General features: G+C 42.5%; 3 protein-coding genes across 3 annotated transcripts; 2 read left to right on the top strand and 1 right to left on the bottom strand.

The window, feature by feature from the left end:
• Positions 1-2,473: 2,473 nt before the first annotated feature.
• LOC118772633 (fat storage-inducing transmembrane protein 1) lies at positions 2,474-10,747 on the top strand. The gene is made up of 3 exons (XM_036521146.1): positions 2,474-2,652; positions 3,162-3,804; positions 10,715-10,747. Exons 1-3 carry the CDS (start codon positions 2,474-2,476, stop codon positions 10,745-10,747), a joined length of 855 nt encoding a protein of 284 aa, XP_036377039.1.
• Positions 5,423-11,335, bottom strand: psme1 (proteasome activator subunit 1). Its single transcript, XM_036521148.1, has 11 exons — positions 11,089-11,335; positions 10,693-10,725; positions 10,523-10,585; positions 10,301-10,402; positions 9,609-9,666; positions 8,827-8,927; positions 8,576-8,644; positions 7,789-7,856; positions 7,491-7,545; positions 7,185-7,271; positions 5,423-5,794 (listed from the first exon to the last, which is right to left on the bottom strand). Exons 1-11 carry the CDS (start codon positions 11,125-11,127, stop codon positions 5,714-5,716), a joined length of 756 nt encoding a protein of 251 aa, XP_036377041.1. The 5' UTR covers positions 11,128-11,335; the 3' UTR covers positions 5,423-5,713.
• Positions 11,336-12,650: 1,315 nt separating this feature from the next.
• LOC118796067 (serine/threonine-protein kinase pim-3-like) lies at positions 12,651-15,693 on the top strand. Its single transcript, XM_036554901.1, has 7 exons — positions 12,651-12,876; positions 13,082-13,402; positions 13,840-13,934; positions 14,207-14,257; positions 14,428-14,806; positions 15,266-15,442; positions 15,599-15,693. Exons 1-7 carry the CDS (start codon positions 12,651-12,653, stop codon positions 15,691-15,693), a joined length of 1,344 nt encoding a protein of 447 aa, XP_036410794.1.
• Positions 15,694-19,196: the final 3,503 nt, after the last annotated feature.

The following is a 19,196-nucleotide window of genomic DNA, read 5'->3' as shown; positions in this document are numbered from 1 at the left end:
TCAGTGTTGATTAGCGGATAGTGGACACTGGGGAGGGAAGGCTGAGGAACTAAGTACTGAATGAGCAAATTCCCACTGTAGGACAGAGGAAAGAGGGGGCTGTGTGGTGTTGGAATGGGAGGAATGCAGGTTTCACTGTAAGTGGACCCGTAAGCCACAGCTTTTACAGGGGGCAAGTAAAACGTAAGCAAAAACAGGACAAAGAGGAGCTGAATCGACAGTAGGCTGAGAAATAGAGAGGTTTTGGTCGGCAAAAACGGACCTCCATTTGTTCCAGACCAAAAAAACGGTTTCACAGAGTCATTTGTGAAAGTGGCGAATGAGCTCAACCAGGTATAAAATGATGCATGATGCAAACTGACAGAGGAGGAAAAGAATTTCATTGAATGGCCAGGTGCAGCATAAAAGAGTAAAATGCTGACGGTAAAGAGAAACAGATGAAGTGGTGAGAGGGAGAAAGAGACACGAGGGAGGCCCACTGATTGACAGAAACAGGCTTCGATACCAGCAGCTGAATCTAATAATGTAGAGAACAATAGAGCAATAGCTAAAGATAGAAAAGAGAGTCTTGTTTATACAGAGGCTCATTTGTCCCTAATCAGTTCACAGTGCTACTACTACATGGCAAAATATCATACCACTCTGTTTTATAGTGAAATTGTGCAGATGAAGGCATTTGAGAGATGGTTATGGTTTAAATATCTTATTTCATTTGTGATGTACACCTGAGAGTATGGGCTAATAGTGGTTATTATCTTGTGCCCATAAAATACAAAATAATACGCTATTAGCAGGAGGGTGGTATGTGTGGTATTAGTTTAAAATTGTGGACCTCAAAAACTGGTGCCTGAAACCAGTTCTTCAGGAAAATGGATTTCTACATTCTTGCACAGAAACTGACAGCACTTTTACTGGAAGAGCCTCCGTGTCACAGGCTTATCAAAATCTCGCCTCCCTCTAGCTCTAATTGTAAAACCTATACTAGAATGTGTAACTTCCGTGCCAGCTTGTGTAATGCGTAATTGCAGAAAGAGAACCCCCCCAGAGAGGCATAACAATCAAATAACATAATCATCAAATTTGGCTGTTAGATTCTACAAACATGCAAGTGCACTTTCACCTTTTCATTGGTGGTCGTATGACAGAATGAAACGGCTTCTGTATTTGCACGTATGTATATTTTTCTTTTGTTTGCACCCAGTGGCTATTGTGCTAAGGGACTTGCCCTGCTGCAGCGACGATCCAAACAGGTTTGAGTCTCTTCTTTTAATAGCTCGGTTATATATTTAGAAACATGGGGTTGAGTGCATTACACTGAAGGACAGTGTGAATTAGTTCATACCTGTGTCACATACAGAATAGTGCTGGTCTGTCAAATGCAATGCAATGCGTAGAGAAATATCTCAGGATACGGCTACAACATCCTAACACCATCTTGCATTGTGGAACATCATTTTTAACCTGTTTCAGATTAGGCACTGTGCTTTACCTGAGGTTTGGAGGAGTGGAATACAACATGCCAAACATTCCTTATAACAATGAACACATGCTGCACGCTGACAGCAGCTGCATTCTCATACCACTCTTTACAGCTAACACATCAGTGATATCGATCTCCTGTATACTCACCCATATGCATGAACGCTCAGAAGGCGCTTCACAACAATGTTATAGGACAAACACAGATCGAGAGAACGTCATTTGGGTAACTTCCCACTGAAGGGGTGGAGGGGGGATTTGAGGGGAGGGGTTGGTGTGTTTTATAACCCCCGTGCTATTGTTGAGAGCGTGACGAGGCTGCAGAGAGTGGAGAGAGACAGAAAGGGAACGTGATAGTGGGCATGTTTCTCTGAACAGAGCCGGAGTGACAGGAGGAAAGAGGGAATCCATGAAACCACAAGTGAATGCATGGAAGAGATGAACAAGTGACAGGGCAGAAAGTCAAAGGCAGCGCAGTGAAACCGAGGATGTCATGCGGCAGACTTTGAAAAGCGGAAGAAAACGACAGAGACAGTGCTGTATTACTGGATCATTGTGTCACATTGAAAGAGTACACCACTGGGGCGTAGTACCAACTGTGACATCACTAGAGGCCAGGACCATTACACTTGTGGATCAATGAGTTGCTGCAAATTTGGATTCTTTGGAGAATCTTAGTTTCAGGATTCTACACCAAGCAAGCAAGCTACAGACCCATTGTATCTGAGTATTGCACCAGCTCTGGATTGTTTTATTCATAGATCATCAGCAAGCAAGAAATTTGGATCCCTCAATCAATCATTATATCATATTTACAATCATTATTTGGTCAGGTTATTATTTAGCACACATGTATGGTCCACAGCATATTTCTAAGAGGGATTTTTAATTTCTGTTACTGAATGCACAGAGCATAAGTTAGAGGATCAGAGAAGTACACTGCCATAGTGTTTCCCATCACTTTCTTTGTGAGCAAGAGAAGGTCAGAATCAGGATGTTTCTGAACTCCATTTTGGTGGTGGTGACAGACCTTGCAGCTGGATTCATTGGAAATGCTTCATTCCGCCGCCATTTTCACCTGGTGCTCTCAGGCGTGGTTCTCTTTGGCCCTGCCCTGAGCCTTTGGGTCTCTCAGTACAGCATCTTTGCAAACAAGAGCCACTACCTGTACAGGTGAGCACAACTTTGTACCATGTCACTGTTACATTGCCTTGTTAAACTGGTAACTAGTATGGATAAGCAGATATAAGTCACATCCTTATGACTCTTGGAGTACTGTACAGTATCAACTGCCTTTTATTTATCAGTTGATGCTACTTTACTCAGTATACACTGCAGTCTACAGTCTATTAGTATTCTACTCCAGGTGTAACACAGTATTCACCTTCCCAGCATAGATCTACAGTGCTGATCTGTTATCTTGGCGCTCTCTCTCACTCTCTATCTCTTGCTCTCTCTCTCTCTCTCTCTCTATTTCTCCCTCTCCTCTCTCTCTTCCTCTCTCTCTCCCTCTCTCCCTCCCTCTCTCTCTCTCTCTTCCTTTCCTCTCTCTCTCTCTCTCTCTCTCTCTCTCCCTCTCTCCCCCTCTCCTCTCTCACTCTCTCTCCCTCTCTCTCTCACTCTCTCTCTCTCCCTCTCTCCCTCTCTCCCTCTCTCTCTCTCTCTCTCTCTCCCTCTCTCAGGAAGTTTCTGCGCTCTGGCTGGGGCTGGACCTGCATCTTCGTGGGCTCCTTCGTCTTCCTCCTCTACTTCTCCGTGCGCCGGTCCCTCGCTCTCTCGCTGCGGCACCTCTCCAGGCTGGCAGTTGCGGGAGGGCTGTGGGTGGGGTTTCGGCGGCTGCTGTCCCTGCTGGTGAACGCCACGGGGAGCTGCTACCAGCCTCTGAGTGCCTCCCTCGGGGTGCAGCTCGCACAGGGCCAGAGCGGGCTGGGGCAGCCCCTGCTGCTGCTGCGGGAGGGCGAGACCAAGGCCACCTGCCTCAAATCCGGCATGCTGTGGCGCGGGTACGAGGTCTCGGAGGACGCCTTCCTGCTCTGCCTCTGCTGCCTGCTCCTGGCCGAGGAGACGGCCGTGTTTGGGCCCTACCTGGCCCTGGGCGGGCCCTCAGGGGCCCCGCTGCGCCTGCTCTTCCTGTTCTGTGTCTTCCTGCTCGGCCTCTGGGTGTTCCTGCTGCTCTGTCTTTTGGCCCACTTTCCGCAGTTCCCCACGCAGCTGCTAGGGGGCGCGCTGGGCTGCTTAGGATGGAGAGGTCTGTACCAGGGATGGTACCGCCTGGGACCTAGCTGGTACTGCCCTGGGCGGCCCGGGGTGGGCCTGTTGACCACAGCTGAGAGACAGCAAAAGAGCAGCTCATGAAGAGATTGTTTAAAAGGGTAATGATGTAGCTTGCTTTTCCCTTCTTTTTGTTTCTAGCTCCATAGGAGGAACACAGACAGGCACTGGGAAATTTTGGCAAAAGTTAAAGAATTCAGACAGCTAAGAAGTTTTCATAAAATGTACATGGTAATTTACAGGGTGTTAGATTGTATTCCACAAGTTTACCATGGACATAAAGTGGGAATTGTATATATCTGATTAATAATACTAGTAGTAATAATAGTAGTAGTAATAATAATATATTTGAGGGCAAACAACTGACTTAGGCAAAGTCAAGCTAAGTTGACTTAGAAAAGTAGAAGCTGACATGGATCCGCACTTCATTTAGTAGAAACACATACGGTAGACTCAAAATTTTGGTTATTTCCAGTAAATGAATAAACAATTATTTGTGTGATTATCTGAAATGTAAAAGACACTAGTAAAAAAGTACTAGTAAATAAGAGTTTATATGGGAAGTGACATTACTAATACTCATCTACTGTATCAAAATATTCACCAACATCTACTTAGGAAATCATATTAACCCATTAATGCTAGTTAATGTAGCATCTCTGCATTGTATCAGGTTTAGGGCATGGGAGGTGCTCTCAGCTGAAATATGTGAATGAGAGCTGCCGAGAAAACTATTTTTGCCTCCTAGTCTAATTGGTTGATATCCCTCCAAACCTTTCAGCTTAGTTGAAATTTAAGAAACATCCCCAACCCCCACAGACCTCTGCCCACATCCCACTTTAGGATCATTAATGTATTCGTTAATTACTTAAAGCAACAAAATGGATATTAGTTTAACACAGCCAGTCATGGTTGAAGTGACCCATTACAGAGCATGTGAAGGTGCTAATGGTGTGAATGAAGAAGCTTTCTAATTTTGTATGCTGATTTGGTATTCACATTAATGTAGCATTAAAGTAGGAGTGGTGCAATATTGATAGCCAAATCCATTTGTAATTATGTGGTTTTACTTGACTACTTTATGAATTATGCCTGTTCACACTGTAAAGGTATTTGAATTATTTTGAAATAGAATAAAAACACCATTAAAAATCCTGGTGGTGTATGACCCTCTTCATTCTGTAGAGCGTTTATGAGGTCAGGCACTTTTGTTGGACGAGAAGGCCTGGCTCGCAATCTCCGTTCCAGTTCATCCCAAAGCTGCTCGATGTGCTTGAGGTCAGGGCTCTGTGCGGGCCAGTCAAGTTCTTCCACACCGAACTCACCAAACCATGTCTTTATAGTCCTTGCTTTGTGCACTGGGGCACAGTCATGTTGGAATAGAAAAGGGCCTTCCCCAAACTGTTGCCACAAAGTTTGAAGCATAGCATTGTCCAAAATGTCTTGGTATGCTGAAGCACTAAGATTGCCCTTCACTGGAGATAAGGGGCCTAGCCCAAACCCTGAAAAACAGGTGTGGCCAAATACTTTTGTCCATATAGTGTATAACTGCAGTGTCTCACCCAGAGTTCAAACACATGCCCCTCATTGTGTCCAGTGCTCACTCTCTTACACACGGCGTGTTCATCACCATTTCACAAACACAAATCGCTTTAATTCAAAATCACTGCTTTATTTTGGAAATCTGAGTCAAAAAAAAACATTTCACTGTAGCAGGGTCATCTTTAGGGAGATCTTGGGAGTTTGACGATCTTTGTATGTGAGAATGCCTGTCGCAGCATTGTGGTGATGTACTCAGCTACTAACTGTGTCTCTCTGGTTTGTTTCTCTAAGTGGATACATGTGTGTGCATGTGTCTTTGCACTTTGTGTGTGCGTGTGTGTGTGTGTGTGTGTGTGCACATGTGCTTATGACTGTGTGTACATGCGTGTGTGTCAGTCAGTACATCTGTACACAGGCAGGCTCAGTAGATCAGGGCCTTGGAGTCTCCTCTGGGTTTCTTGATCTTGTCGTAATTCTTGTTGATGATATCATACAACACAGCCTGGTGGTGGTGACAAGAATGACCAAATCATTACATCATCACTACCCTTTAATCGTACCATTTCTAGATTGCAATGGTGGAGGGCCATCCATTTTAAGTTTAGGATGAAAGCAGCACCAGCAGAGCAAGTGGGCCATGAAGAAAGAGGGGTGGAATAGTGAACAGGGGGAAGGGAGTAATGAGTAAGATCTGAGTGTACTGTAAGTTTCAAAATGGAGGCTAAGGAGAGGTGAATCCCCCCTTCCATTCTGCCCCTGCACAGCTCCATCATACCACATCAATGAAGACCAGAAAAATACAGCCATCTAAAAAGGCCCATCAAAAATGAATTTACTAGCATAAATAAGTACGTAAGTTGACATCAACCACATTTGAAAGATCTCATCAGTACAGCTAAAATTTTGATTTACATTTCCATTTGAATGTTACTGAGACAACATTAAAAACACACTCTGAGGACAAACCGGAATCTCTGGGAATGCACTGCTGTAATAGTGAGGCACTATAGCATATGTTTATCAAACGTGTTAAAAAAGCGTTCACCTTTTCAGGCTACTTTGCCCTGTGGTGAGGTTCACAAATTATACAAGTGAACTCAGTTTGGGCTTTAAAGGGCCAGCACACTTCTTGTGTCTCCATTACACGGGTACAGAGCAGAGACAGGTGTTTTTATGGAGAGGGGAAGCCAAAGCCTGTGCGATGCAGGGTGCAGTACATGTATACCATAAATAATCATGTGTGTTACTGTAGCAGAGCTGAAGTGATTAGCTCGTGTGAGTCCTGCGTAAAGCCTTAGGTAGCGGGTAGCAGGTAGCCGAGTGGTTGCAGCGGCTACGTCACGCCCTCTGAGACCTGGCTAAGTAGCGTTGTTGCCGACAGGCTAACGGCAATTTGCCTTTAGCTCAACTGGCAACGACGCTGGCTTTAAGGGGTTGGCAGCGAGCAGTAAGAACCTCGGTTCGAAACTCGCTCGCTCGCCGACCCACGTAACATCACATTAAAACACAACGCAAGATACCACCCGTTACATTACCACCAAGCACTGAGACTAGGGCCCCATTTCTAAAGTGTTTTTCACAAAGACTAAATTATATATAGATTTTTTTTTTTTTTTTTTGGGGGTAAACATTTTATGGGGGTACTTTAATGTCCCTTCCGCTGGACTGTTACTATGTTTGGGAGCTCATTATGTGGTAGGATCTCCTCCATGTACACCTGGACATAACTAAGGTCTGGCATTTCCAACTGTGCCTTTGATCTCAGCCAAGCGCGTGAATGAATGCCATAGGTTCATCAGGACACCATCTGCAATCAGAAGGCTACAGGGGCATCGCAGCCTCCATTTCAGGCACAGAACACAGGACCAGACAGTGGGACGGGGGGGACTCACGTAAGTGTTGCGGATTTCCAGGACCACGACACGCAGCTCGCAGTACTGGTGCTGGTCCAGCTCGTGAACCAGCTGCCGGTAATCCCCCTGAAACGACCCGATTGCACAGTCACCACTCTCAACATGCGACCCACACCAAGCACACAGTGTTCGATGTAGCGCTGAAGTGGCCAAAGCTCGTGTTATTTTATAGATATTCCCATTCAAGTAATTTTTTTTCTCAATGTGTAAAATGAAATTTTCAGATTTCACTGCAAAACTTATGGTAAAAAAGAACAAACAGAAGAAGAACAGGATAAAACTAACCACATGTGGCTGCTTAGAGGCCTTAGCTACAGCATCCCCTCTCTCACTGTAGTACCTAGTGACACAAAAAACAAATCATTAACAACAAAACAGGAAAGACCAGGCATCACCTGTAACTACACACATATTAACAGTCTGTGATTAATCATGACGATCCGGTTGCAAAAATTTTCCATACTGATGACTGTTCACGTATAATATACATCAATCCAATTTTAGCACATTACTGTTGCTGAGTAACTCCTAACTTTTTAACTATTTGAGCCAATGTATAACTGCATTACTGCGTTCATCTTACTTTGAGATCTGCGTCTGGAACCCCTCAATCTTGGTGCGAGTGTTGGTCAACAATTCAAACACCTTTTCCTGTAAAACAATACCAATACAATTTTTTACACTGTAATTTCACAAACATTCTGTGTGTTGCGACACTGTAGACAGCAAGTTCAGCAACTGTGTTTTTTGAATATGCTTTTATTCACAGAAGATATGGTACTAACACACAATACAAATACATCCCCCAAAAACTTCCAATCAACAGCACAAGCAGAGATGCTGACTAGATGTTTCTGTGGATACGTTCAGTAGAGATGTTGACTGGAAGTCTGTGTTTTTGTTGTCTCCTATTATGTACAAAATTCAGTGTGTGGGTGAAGTCATGCATTTGTCTCTGTCCAGCTCTCTTGACTGGACTGTCTCAGGCAGAATTCACTGTTAATCTCATTAAGATGCACATAAATATACCAACAGAAACTTCCAAATAACATCTCTACCTGGTGTTCCAAACCGTGGAAGACGCAGCATCTAGCCTTTCTAATGTTACGATAATGTGTGCAGTTCTCCTTTTTCAATATTTGCAATTAATGGACTGACCTATCGAATTATAAGAGAATGTGTACTTTGCAGTAATTGGTAGGTATCAATCCTTACAGAGCTGATTTTGTATGTTACATACAGGGGGCACCAAGACAGTTATAGATCTGGCTGTAAAAGCATGCAGTAATCATGCTGCAGCTATAATGTATGTGTAGAATGGATACTGCCCCCAGACCTCAGTTACACAGTAAGTGGGGAGACAGACCCACCTGCACAGCCACGCCAAAGTTATTCCCGTCCTCAATCCTGGGAATCTGAAGCTGCACCCACATTGACACCTGGCACGCAGAGCAGAGGTAGGAGAACATGACTATGTGCATACTCACTCAATTAAACGGACAGTGCAACATGATGACAACACAAAAAGCTGTATTTATATTACTCTAAATGAGAAAAATCACTGAAGGCTCATCAAATGGATCTAATCTGTGACAGTAAAATGGACAGGGGTCCGACTCACAGTGTTGAGTTTCTCCTTGAGCATCTGAATGTGAGGCTTAATTTCCTTCAGCAGACTCTCCACCCTCTCGTTGCAGGCGATCGGGCCACAAGCTGGGCCTGCTGGATAAAAGCATCCCATAATACAACTCATTAAACCCCCTGGCACCTCTAGGACTGACAGGACTCAGACTGCAGCAGGGAGCCCCCACCCAAAGAAAGAAGTCTGTATTCCACAGTGATGACGTTCCTAAGTCTTCAATGCACAGTAAAAGTCGAATTTCTGTGTACAGTAAGGGGTACCATTTTAAGTCTATGTATGACTATTTAGCTGTTCTGTCATATCAACTTTAGTTACAGTAATTAGTGTTCCCATTTGACATTTAAAAAAATCAGGTAATTACCATGACAAACTCACATAACATTATAGCTGTTTTTTACCTGGTTGGTGGTTAATTTGGATTTGCCTCTATACTGCGTTATTTGCACCATGGCTCATGAAATTTCTGCAGGCAAGACACCCTTGTAATTGGTACATTTCTATTATGTTGGCGCTGGCAGGAGTGGTCAATAATACTGTGAGAGGCGGCTGGAGCTGCACTGAAATGACAGGACAGATCCTGAGAGAAGGACTAGCTTACTTCCCTCCATTTTATCCACCAGATGATTCCAACATGGGCCACCCATGCGTTAACTCTTTAATTCCAGAACACATAAACATGTCCATGTGTGCTACAAGGAGTCAAGTGCAGAAAATATTTTAACTAATTGAGTAACTAATTAATCTAGGCTATTTTTTTTTACCTTCCTCCTCTTCATCTTTGTCCTTCTCCTTGTCTTTCTTTCCTTCCTTTGCCTCTTTCTGGGGGGAAAAAGATGAAGTCTTGAAGTCAATGAAGTCACTAGTGCAACAGTAAAAAAAAGACTTTCACTAAATCACATGTTTACCATGCAAGATGAGGTGTTGTGTCCCTTCACTGTGCATTGTATCTGACCCACTTTAGTGTAATGCGCTGGACATTGAAATTGTGATAAAAATTGGTCAATAAGTATGTGAAATTGAAACCTAATCAAGCAATATATAAGAAGAATGCAAAACCGCGTTCTGCCACCTTAATAAGCATGACTGAGGATGGCCAGAGACCAACAGCTGTGAAGAAAAGCACATGCAGCCTTTGAGACCATGTCTGAAATGTGTGCCGAATCTGACATGAATGAAAGAACACTTTCAAATGTAACTGACATGTATGAAAAGAATATGACTACAGAACATAAACTGTGTGGCTTACTTGAGGGGCTTATTTGAGTCACAAATAGCATTTCACATTCATTTATACAGTATGAACAACAAGTGTGCCAAATGTGAGTCAAATGGAGTTATGCCAAAATCACATTCAGTGGCTGGGTGTGGCCAGGCACCAAGGGCTGTCTGTGCACATGTTCAGCTCACACCTGCTTAAGAGTTACTGAGGTGTGAGAGAAATATGCCGCTGTACCTCCTCCTTCTTCTTCCTTTTCAGCTCCTCTTTGGCTGGGTCTGGTATGGGGATGTCTAAGGACGCCTTCAAGGATGACAGGTCCTCTACACTGAGGGAGGCCTTGAGTCCACAAAAAGAGTTTGTAACACATGGTCATCAAACGTGGAAGAAGCATTTCGGTCAAGGACATCTCTACTCTGCGAGAGTCAAAATAAATGTAAGAAGGTTTTGCCCCTTTACCTGCAGCAACGCCTCCATCTCTGCAATCTTCTGGGGGAAGAATGCTGAGACCAGAGATTCTGCCTGAGATTCAAAATTAGACAATTAGTACACGAAGGCCAATACACAACTCTTGGTGAATAGCTACTACCTGGAGAACCGCACATAACCAAATTAATATGCGTACTAACCTCATTGGTGAGGTGCTTGCAGAAGTCATCGACCTGGAACAAAGATGAAAACTGAAAACTGCGAAGTATTACAGTGATAAAAACAGCGATCACCCTTAATCTCTCTTTCCTCCTGAGTTTGTCTCAGCCTTTCCCTATATATCGGTTGTGACAGGTGCGCAAATTTTCGTGTATTTCTGCAGGTTAAGATTATGACACCTAAACCTCGGGGTCACGTTACTAACGTGCTCAGTAAGAATAATTAATGTCTGCCATTTTATTGTTTATCATTTGCCTCACGAACGTATTCTATTAACTACAGCCCACCGCCAACAGCAATGCTAACAAATAAAAACGGACTTCAATATTCAAAGTAACGTCTAACGTACATTTTTGAAAACTGAAAAGGTTAGGTACCTGTTTCTTCGATTCGGGGCGTATGTCTAAGGAAGTCATCGTTTCCAGCGAGGGAAGAATTTGCTAGCTATTATATTTCACCGTTGAATCGCTCTATCGAGCTTACAAAAATAGCCTCAGCTGAAACCAGACAAATGTTTAAGTAGAATACACCACCAATTCGTTAGGAAATCTGAAGTCTTTCTTCGAGGAAACCAGGCGACACAGTTACTCAGCACAAAAAGTGAAAATGAAAGTAATTGTGTGCAACTGCTCAAAACTCATTCGGGACTTTCCGACTTCTTTCAACAAATACCGCAGGTCCAGTTGTTTACTGGGAAATGTAGTGTGAGACTGGCCATTTTACAGACGCATATATGCATAATATGCAATTGTCCTAAAATTACAGACCATAGCAAAATAAAATGTATAAAACAATACATTTTCCCCCACAGAAATGAGACTACATTTATTAACGTGAAAAACGTGAAATATGTCGCTTCTGTATCGTGAAAGTGAATCAACAGTGGAGAGAATTCAGATATTCAGAAGTTTTGTCTCCATAGTTCGACGAAAGACCGTGCAGTAAATAAATAAAGATATTTATGCTTTTATTTTATATTCCTCTGTTTACTGCCGTTTTAGATGTATGCAACAATGTGTTTATTTGCACTTGCAATGATTTACTCATTCTTTTGTTAACGAATCAACATAAAAATGTACGCATTTCACATTTACGTAATCGTTTATTTTCAGTTATGACATATATCCTCCATAAATATAAGTCGATAATAGAAACATATGCAGCATGTTACGATTCTGCTGTAAATAGGTACATGACCATTATATTTACAATGCACAAAACTACACTATCATGATACAACGTGGTAATTACAGAAGATCAGCTGCACAGCCGCTTGTGTAAACCCTGTTGTATGAACCCAGGAATATGGAGGCATAGCATCCACTGTGCAACCAGAAAGATCGAGCTGCCATGGCGTAAGCTGCGCTACTGTGACGTAGGGGCAGAATTGCTAGGAATCACCACATTATTATGACGTAGCCATCTAAGACTGCGATTTAATGTACATAAATGCAGTCGTTTGTGGAAAAACGAACATAACATGCGAATTCACTCTTTGGTTTCAGTACTTTAGCTCTAGTAGACTTTATGCTGAGCCATACTGACATCATCGGCTGATCAGTTACCAACTCTTGGTAAGTTATATTTTGTAGATAACAGATTTATTTATTTATTCTGAATTTTATTTTTTTTTATTATCAATTTGTCCTGGTAAGGAATATATTGTTCAATCTTGCAGTGGAAGTAGTGATGTTAAGGTAATGTGGGAATATTATGGGTATGGTCTGTTGGGGCTGCATGCAAGAGTCTGTCTTGTCTGTCTCAGCTGTAACTAAGACCAAAAAAAAAAAAAAAAAAATCAATGTCTCATGTTGTGTAAGACGTGAATGACAAATCCTGAAAAAAAAGTACTTTTCACAAATTGCAGGAATTAGAAACAGAGAACATTTCAAAGAAAGATCACTGAGCAAAACTTGACAGAGAAGACAGTTGAGGAAAAATGCACAGCACTCAGAGGAGAGGAAGGAAGAGAGCGAGAGAACAGTCCTATGGAGAGGCAGGGAGTGGTATTAAGGAAGAGAGGGAAAGGCCAAGTGTAAGGTGTAGGAGAAGTCATGATGAGGAGGATGATGTAGAAAGGAAGAGGCAGGTCTCCTCCCGTTTGGCCAACCCTGTCGAAGGCCCTTCCACTCCCTCTGCCCAAAGCAGCAGGATCCCCAGCAGAGGTCAGAGATCCACCAAATAAAAATACTCTGCATGCCACACATGCAGACTAATCAATCATATGAAATCTAGTGCCATATTACAAACATTTGTAGTGAATTGAACATCAGGTAAAGGGTTTTCTGCCTGTAATGAGCTATTCATTTATTTGAAGTTTGGGCTTAACTGTAGCTTTTGAAACCTGTAAATACATTTCTCACATCTTAGGTCAGAGAGGAACAAAGAGTACTGCCAGGGAGGAAAGAACATTAGGCAGAACTGGACAGGCAGGGCAGCAAGTTGAACAGCCCGTTAAGACCGAGGAAAATGAGAAAGGACAACTGCAGAGCCCTCAGAAGCAAGGCAGGAAGAGATCCCTTCGGTCACACGGAGAGGGCGGAATTATCAACTCGGAGAGGGAAAAGCCCTCTCTCAAGCGCAGGAGGAGTGGTGAGGAGGAGGAGGATACAGCAGAGAGGAAGAAGCAGGGCACCTCTCTTTCAGCCAACCATGGCCCAGGCCCCTCCCACTCCTCTGCCCACTGCAAAGGTCAGAAATCACTCATCATAACAATCACTCAGTCATAACTGTCATAACTGGACTCTGTATATACATATACATAACAATGGTGAGGCAATGAGATTATTGATGTAAATCAATATTACTTTGAATTTTATCTTCTTATGAGGTTAGCTAACAGTCATAAACATACTCCAAAGTTATTTAATTCCATAGGAGGTTTAGCAGCAAATGCTTTGTTAAAACATTGCAACTCATCTTTCTTATGAATTTAAGCAGGATATAATTATTCATTTGTGTTTAACTTTGGTTTAGTCTACAAGATAGAAAATTGAAAAGGTCAAAGGATTTTTCAGGGTTGAATTTGTTTCTACTCTTAATTATACATTGCTGTTGTTCCTTCACTCACCCTTGGGAACGGTTCAGTGGAAGATGAAGACATTCTAACCCAAGCTTGTGTATTGCAGCCAGCTTCACCTCCCTTTATACTGTGGGAAAGTTGCTGGGAGAAGGAGGGTGTGGTTCTGTATATGCAGGGACCCGCAAAGCTGATGGGAAACAGGTGAGCTTCCTCAGTATCTCCTGTCCATATTTCTCTCACTGCTAGCTAACTTTCCACCCAACACTGCTCTGGTGGTTAATAACAATTCCATTATGCCAAAGTTACAAATAACATTCTATTCCACTGATTGTAAAATTGATTGAATTTGTCTGAGAAAAGTATTCACAATATATTCCCATGCATAGGAGAACAGAACAAAACAATTTCCAGTTTAACTCAGAAGGTAATAATTATATAATTCTGTGATTTACCATATCTTTCTTTCTGTATAGGTGGCCATCAAATACGTGACTTCAAGCTTTTCGAAGAGACATCTGACAATTGTAAGTATGCATCCTATACATTTGCTACACGATTAGAAGTTTCATAGTTAACTTGGAAATTAATGTTATGCGTGATGGAGCAAGAGAATCCTTTTTTCTATGTGTATTCTATTTCCAGTTTATTCCCTCTCAATTGATCTCCATCTTAACCCCCTCTCTGTCATGTACAGCCTGGAGAGTCCCAGTCCCTCCCCCTGGAGGTGGCCCTGATGGAGCTGGTGTGCCGCCCTCCTGCCTGCTCCCATGTTATCCAGCTGCTGGACTGGTTTGAGGAGCCAGAGTACGTGATTCTGGTGCTGGAGCTGCCATCCCCCTGCCTGGACGTGTCCACGTTCACCAAGCAGCTGGGGGGCTACATGGAGGAGAGCCTGGCCCAGGTCATCATGCGGCAGGTGGTGCAGGCAGCGTTGCACTGCCGTGAGAGGGGTGTCCTGCACAGGGACATTAAGTCAAGGAACCTCCTCATCCAGACCGATGATTTCCACGTGAAACTCATCGATTTTGGATGTGGAGATCTCCTTAAAGAAGACCCCTACAGACAGTTTGCAGGTTAGAACTGACGCCAGGGAGGATAAAGAACTCTTAACTAAAAGTCCTCAGCTTAACCTGCTTTGGATAGTTTATCTTCTGTAGATGTGAACAATCTGCAGGCTTTGTATGTATAAGAGCATCCTCCCATAGATATACATGTTTATGCATTGTGCATTGTGATCAATTTGATATTCCAACATTCTTTGTCTTAAGACTGAATAGTTGAAAAACTATAGTTGATCTCTGATCTCATGATGTCATGAACCATTTGACTAGTCAACTATTTTGTTTTATCCCTAGACATAATTTACACTTTTATGAAGATAGTTCTTTAAAAATATGCTTCCACCTCCTTAGCTGCTACTGTAGACTGTAGTAGCATATACAGAAGGAAACATTGCTGGTTGGTAAAGTTTTCTCATGGGATAGTGCACATCATATAGCACAACATGAATAACTGTAAATCCCATCTCTCAGGAACGAGGCCGTTCCGCCCTCCTGAGTGGGTGAGGGATGGGGAGTACCATGGGCGCCCTGCTACCATCTGGTCCCTGGGGGTACTCCTGTACGTCCTGGTGTGTGGTGCTCACCCATTCAGACGAGAGGAGGACATCATTGCTTCAGATCTGCAATTTAAACCAGGACTGTCCACAGGTGAGTAACTGGGAAACATTGGCCACTGCAGTGTACTGACCTACCTGCAGTGTATGTTAGAGGTTAGGACTACGGTAGCCAACTCCATTGACCCTGTTTTGAGAAAGAATTCGCACAGACTCTGAGCCTTAAGTCCTCTCCTGTTTCATGCTGTAGATTGCAGGAATCTGATCCGGTGGTGCCTTCAGAAGGATCCCAGCAAACGGCCAGTCCTGGAGCAGATACTCCAGCATGACTGGATGAGGTTTTAGAGGTGAGTGGAGTAAACCAGATCCAGAACTATGTAAGGAGCCTATATGGATATATCTAAAAAACAAACAAACAAACCAATAACTGAGGCCAAGCACCAGTCACATGTTGAATGTATGTGCTAAAACATGTAACTCACATTGGCCCTCTGTCACATCGGTTTGAAATGCATTTATTATCTTTTTAACACACTGGTCTTAAATGCATTTATTATCTTCTCAGGTCATGTAACACAATTCAATTCATGCACAAATTTAGGCTGCATTTTCTTTATAATACAAATGTTCAGATTAATGCTACCACTCCATTACCTTAATAGGGAGAGAGAGGCTAGAATCTGACTGATTGGTTTCTGAGTTGCTTTACAGATGTTGTTTATGTTTCCCTGGGTTTCTGTTTCTTCGCTATATATTTTCACTGCTGGTGCCATGCATGGCTGGGTAAACAATTCCTAGTGAAATATAGAGCAGCAGACTTTGATATATCTACAGGGAGAACAGACCTGTTCTGAATATATGGCACTTCTTAGCTGCCATATGTCAGATCTTCTTTGTCACACAAGTCAGACATTAAGAGGGAGTTTGTGACAACATCAGCTACCTAGTCAAACAGAAAGAACAATCGATAACAGAAGAACAAGATAACAGAAAATTTTTTCTGAATACTCCCATTTTTGTTCAGAATTTAGGCTACTTGTTTTATATTAGGATCATATTTTCATAATCATTAATGAATTGTTCTGTCTTTGTTTTTACAGTTCCTCAGTCTGAAAGGAGGCTAATTACACCATATGCTTGGCCTGCGCCCGATCATATAAAAAATAAATGTCAAGTACTTGTGTTAACTAGTAACATTTTTATTTGCTTCTATTTTATCTGAAACAATCTACAATAATTAATTTGACAAAAAGCTCTGTCTTCACTATGCTCATCAGTACAGACAGCAGGACCATGGTTCAAAAAGATCAACACCAATGCACAATTAATTGACATTACTCACCTGGTGTTTTCGAGTAAATAGTTTAATGTTTTTGTGCTACACCCCTACTGAAGAAAGTCTAGAAGTCATTGCCAAATTGTCCGACAGACAGAACACAAACCCATATTTACATTTCATGAATGAGGCTGCTATTCTCACAACATCAAGGTGGCAATTCCAACCCTTTTGCAATCAATTTATAGTGATTTAGCAAAGGATCATCCACAGCTTTGTCTCTCTCTGTCTCTTAGTCTCCGTCGTTTCAATGATGTTCACAGTTGCAATGAACAATTGACACAAAACCCCATTTAGACATATTTTATCTGTATGATCAAAACTCACTTTCAGATTTCTGTTAATCTGTGTCACTGTTTTAAACGCTATCGTTCAGATGTGTTTCTAGAGGCCACTGTTTTTGCTCTTTCCACTTTTTACTTTTTTTCTTGGAGTTGCTTTTGTTCGTACGGCAACATGGCCATGAGTCAGGGTGCTGGAATGAAATCAACAGAATTTGTCCTGAATGCACTTGGAAATAATACCATTATCTACAAGGTTTATCCATACTTTGCACAACCTGTCTAAATACTTTTTATTTACTTTCTATTTGCACCACTTCAGCTCCCCACTGACTTTCTACTAGGTGCAGGTGCCCCTGAAAGTGCATCGGGTCCCTTGGAGGAGTGGATATGCAGACACACGGAGTGGCTTCAGACAGCGTGTGACACAGCAAAGAGTAACCTGGAGAGGGCAGCAGAGCAGAGGAGACAGGCTCACAATGAGCTGGTGCGGGACCCCAGCCTGACTTCAGGTCAGTTTGTTTACATGGAACAGGTTAGGTGCAGGCCCAGAATGAAATCCAGGATGAGTGGGCCCCAGCCCTGCATAAATGCATGAACACACCTGCAGAAAGGGCTGGAGTCTGTGTAGTTGTTCCAATCACTGGTGCCGAGGAGACACGACTAGTACACAGGTGTGAGATGAGGACTATGAATTTTCCAACCAGCCCAGCAGGGGGGACAGAGCCATTAGAACACTTTTTAGCATGCACTAACCTCACAAATGGTTAACAGTGCAACGGTCCTCATTGAATTTCATACATTGCTGGTGTATTATTGGTAGGCTTGCAGTGATATTACTGGTGTACATGTGGCATGCTTTCTCACTTCCTCCCTCTTCTCCATCTCTCTCTCTCCGCTACTTGTGGTTTGGGGGCAGGGTCACATGTAGTCCAGTATCACAGGCTTGTGCCCTTTCTGGAATCTAGAAGCTGCTTTTTGTAACTGTCTTCATATTTTACAAAAAAACCTTTAACAATCATGCCAGCACTAAGCCTTTGAACTTGAAGCAAGTGACAACATGAAATCAGAAAAGTGAGGTGGGAAGGGGTGTAACTTCACTACATTTAGGGAGATTGTAGACAAGTCATGCAGCTGCATTCTTAGTTGTAGGGCTTTGATGGTACATGCAGGCAGGCACAGACAAGCAAAGAGGGAGTTACAGTAGTCCAGGCATGAGAGGACCAGGGCCAGAACTAAGAGCTGTGTAAAATACATAGCGATGTAGGGACAGATACTTCAGATGTTGCACAAAAAGAATCTGCACACTGGCTCACCCCTGCAAAATGAGAGAAGGACAGTTGGCTATCAGCTATTACGCCAAGGCTTTTGACAGCGCTATTGGTAAAAGAGCTTGTAGAGTGTAGGCTGAAGGAGGGGTCTTGAAATGGGGAGGACCTGGACAGGATGAAAAGCATCTCAGTCTTCGCCGGGTTAAGCTTTAGGTGGCGGTCCACCATCCACTGTGAAATTTCTTTCAGGCAAGACCTGTGTGTCAAATGCTTGTGCCAAAGTGTCTTAGCAGTGCATAAGCAGAATTAAATGCAGTGGTCATTTCAACTCTTTCCTGACTTTTCTGGTTTTGCCAGCATTAAACCTAAAAGTAAAAGTAGTTTTTTGTTCAGATGTTTCGTCCATGCTGGGAATTTGACCATAATAACAACAGCCTTAAAATAACAACAGCAATGCTTCAAGCTGCCTTAAGAGCAGAGCCAGAGCAAGGCCTATTTATGGTAACTACAGGTAACTAGTTTTGTGAAAATGGCAAAATGTATATGAAATAATTGATTCATTGATTAATTACTCTGTTATTCTGCTTGCTTAGTTTGTGTGACCAAAATTTGTTGTAGTAAATCTATTTCAATAATAATTTTAATGGCAAACATATTTTTGAAAGCATTCATTCACTGATTTAATTCATGCAGAAAAACACTTTCCAATAACAAAAGTATTTTATTTTTTTAGTTAGTAATATCATATCATATATCATTGTGCTCTTAGCCATTTATCTGTAGGACCTATACAACCAATTGCAGCAGTATATTGAAAAAAAAAAAGAATCTGGTGGTCTTATCAGCAAGAGGTGAGTATGAGCAACTCTTGAACTGAAGCTGGAAAATTAGGGCATATTTTAGTCATTTATTCTTCATGTAAATTGAGTGAGACATATCGAACAGAGCAAGAACAGTTAC

Source organism: Megalops cyprinoides, chromosome 2, assembly GCF_013368585.1.
Source record: "Megalops cyprinoides isolate fMegCyp1 chromosome 2, fMegCyp1.pri, whole genome shotgun sequence".
In the NCBI taxonomy this organism is placed as follows: Eukaryota; Metazoa; Chordata; class Actinopteri; order Elopiformes; family Megalopidae; genus Megalops; species Megalops cyprinoides.
The sequence above is the reverse complement of the archived record's forward strand: the minus strand, read 5'-3'. Positions and strand labels throughout refer to the sequence as shown.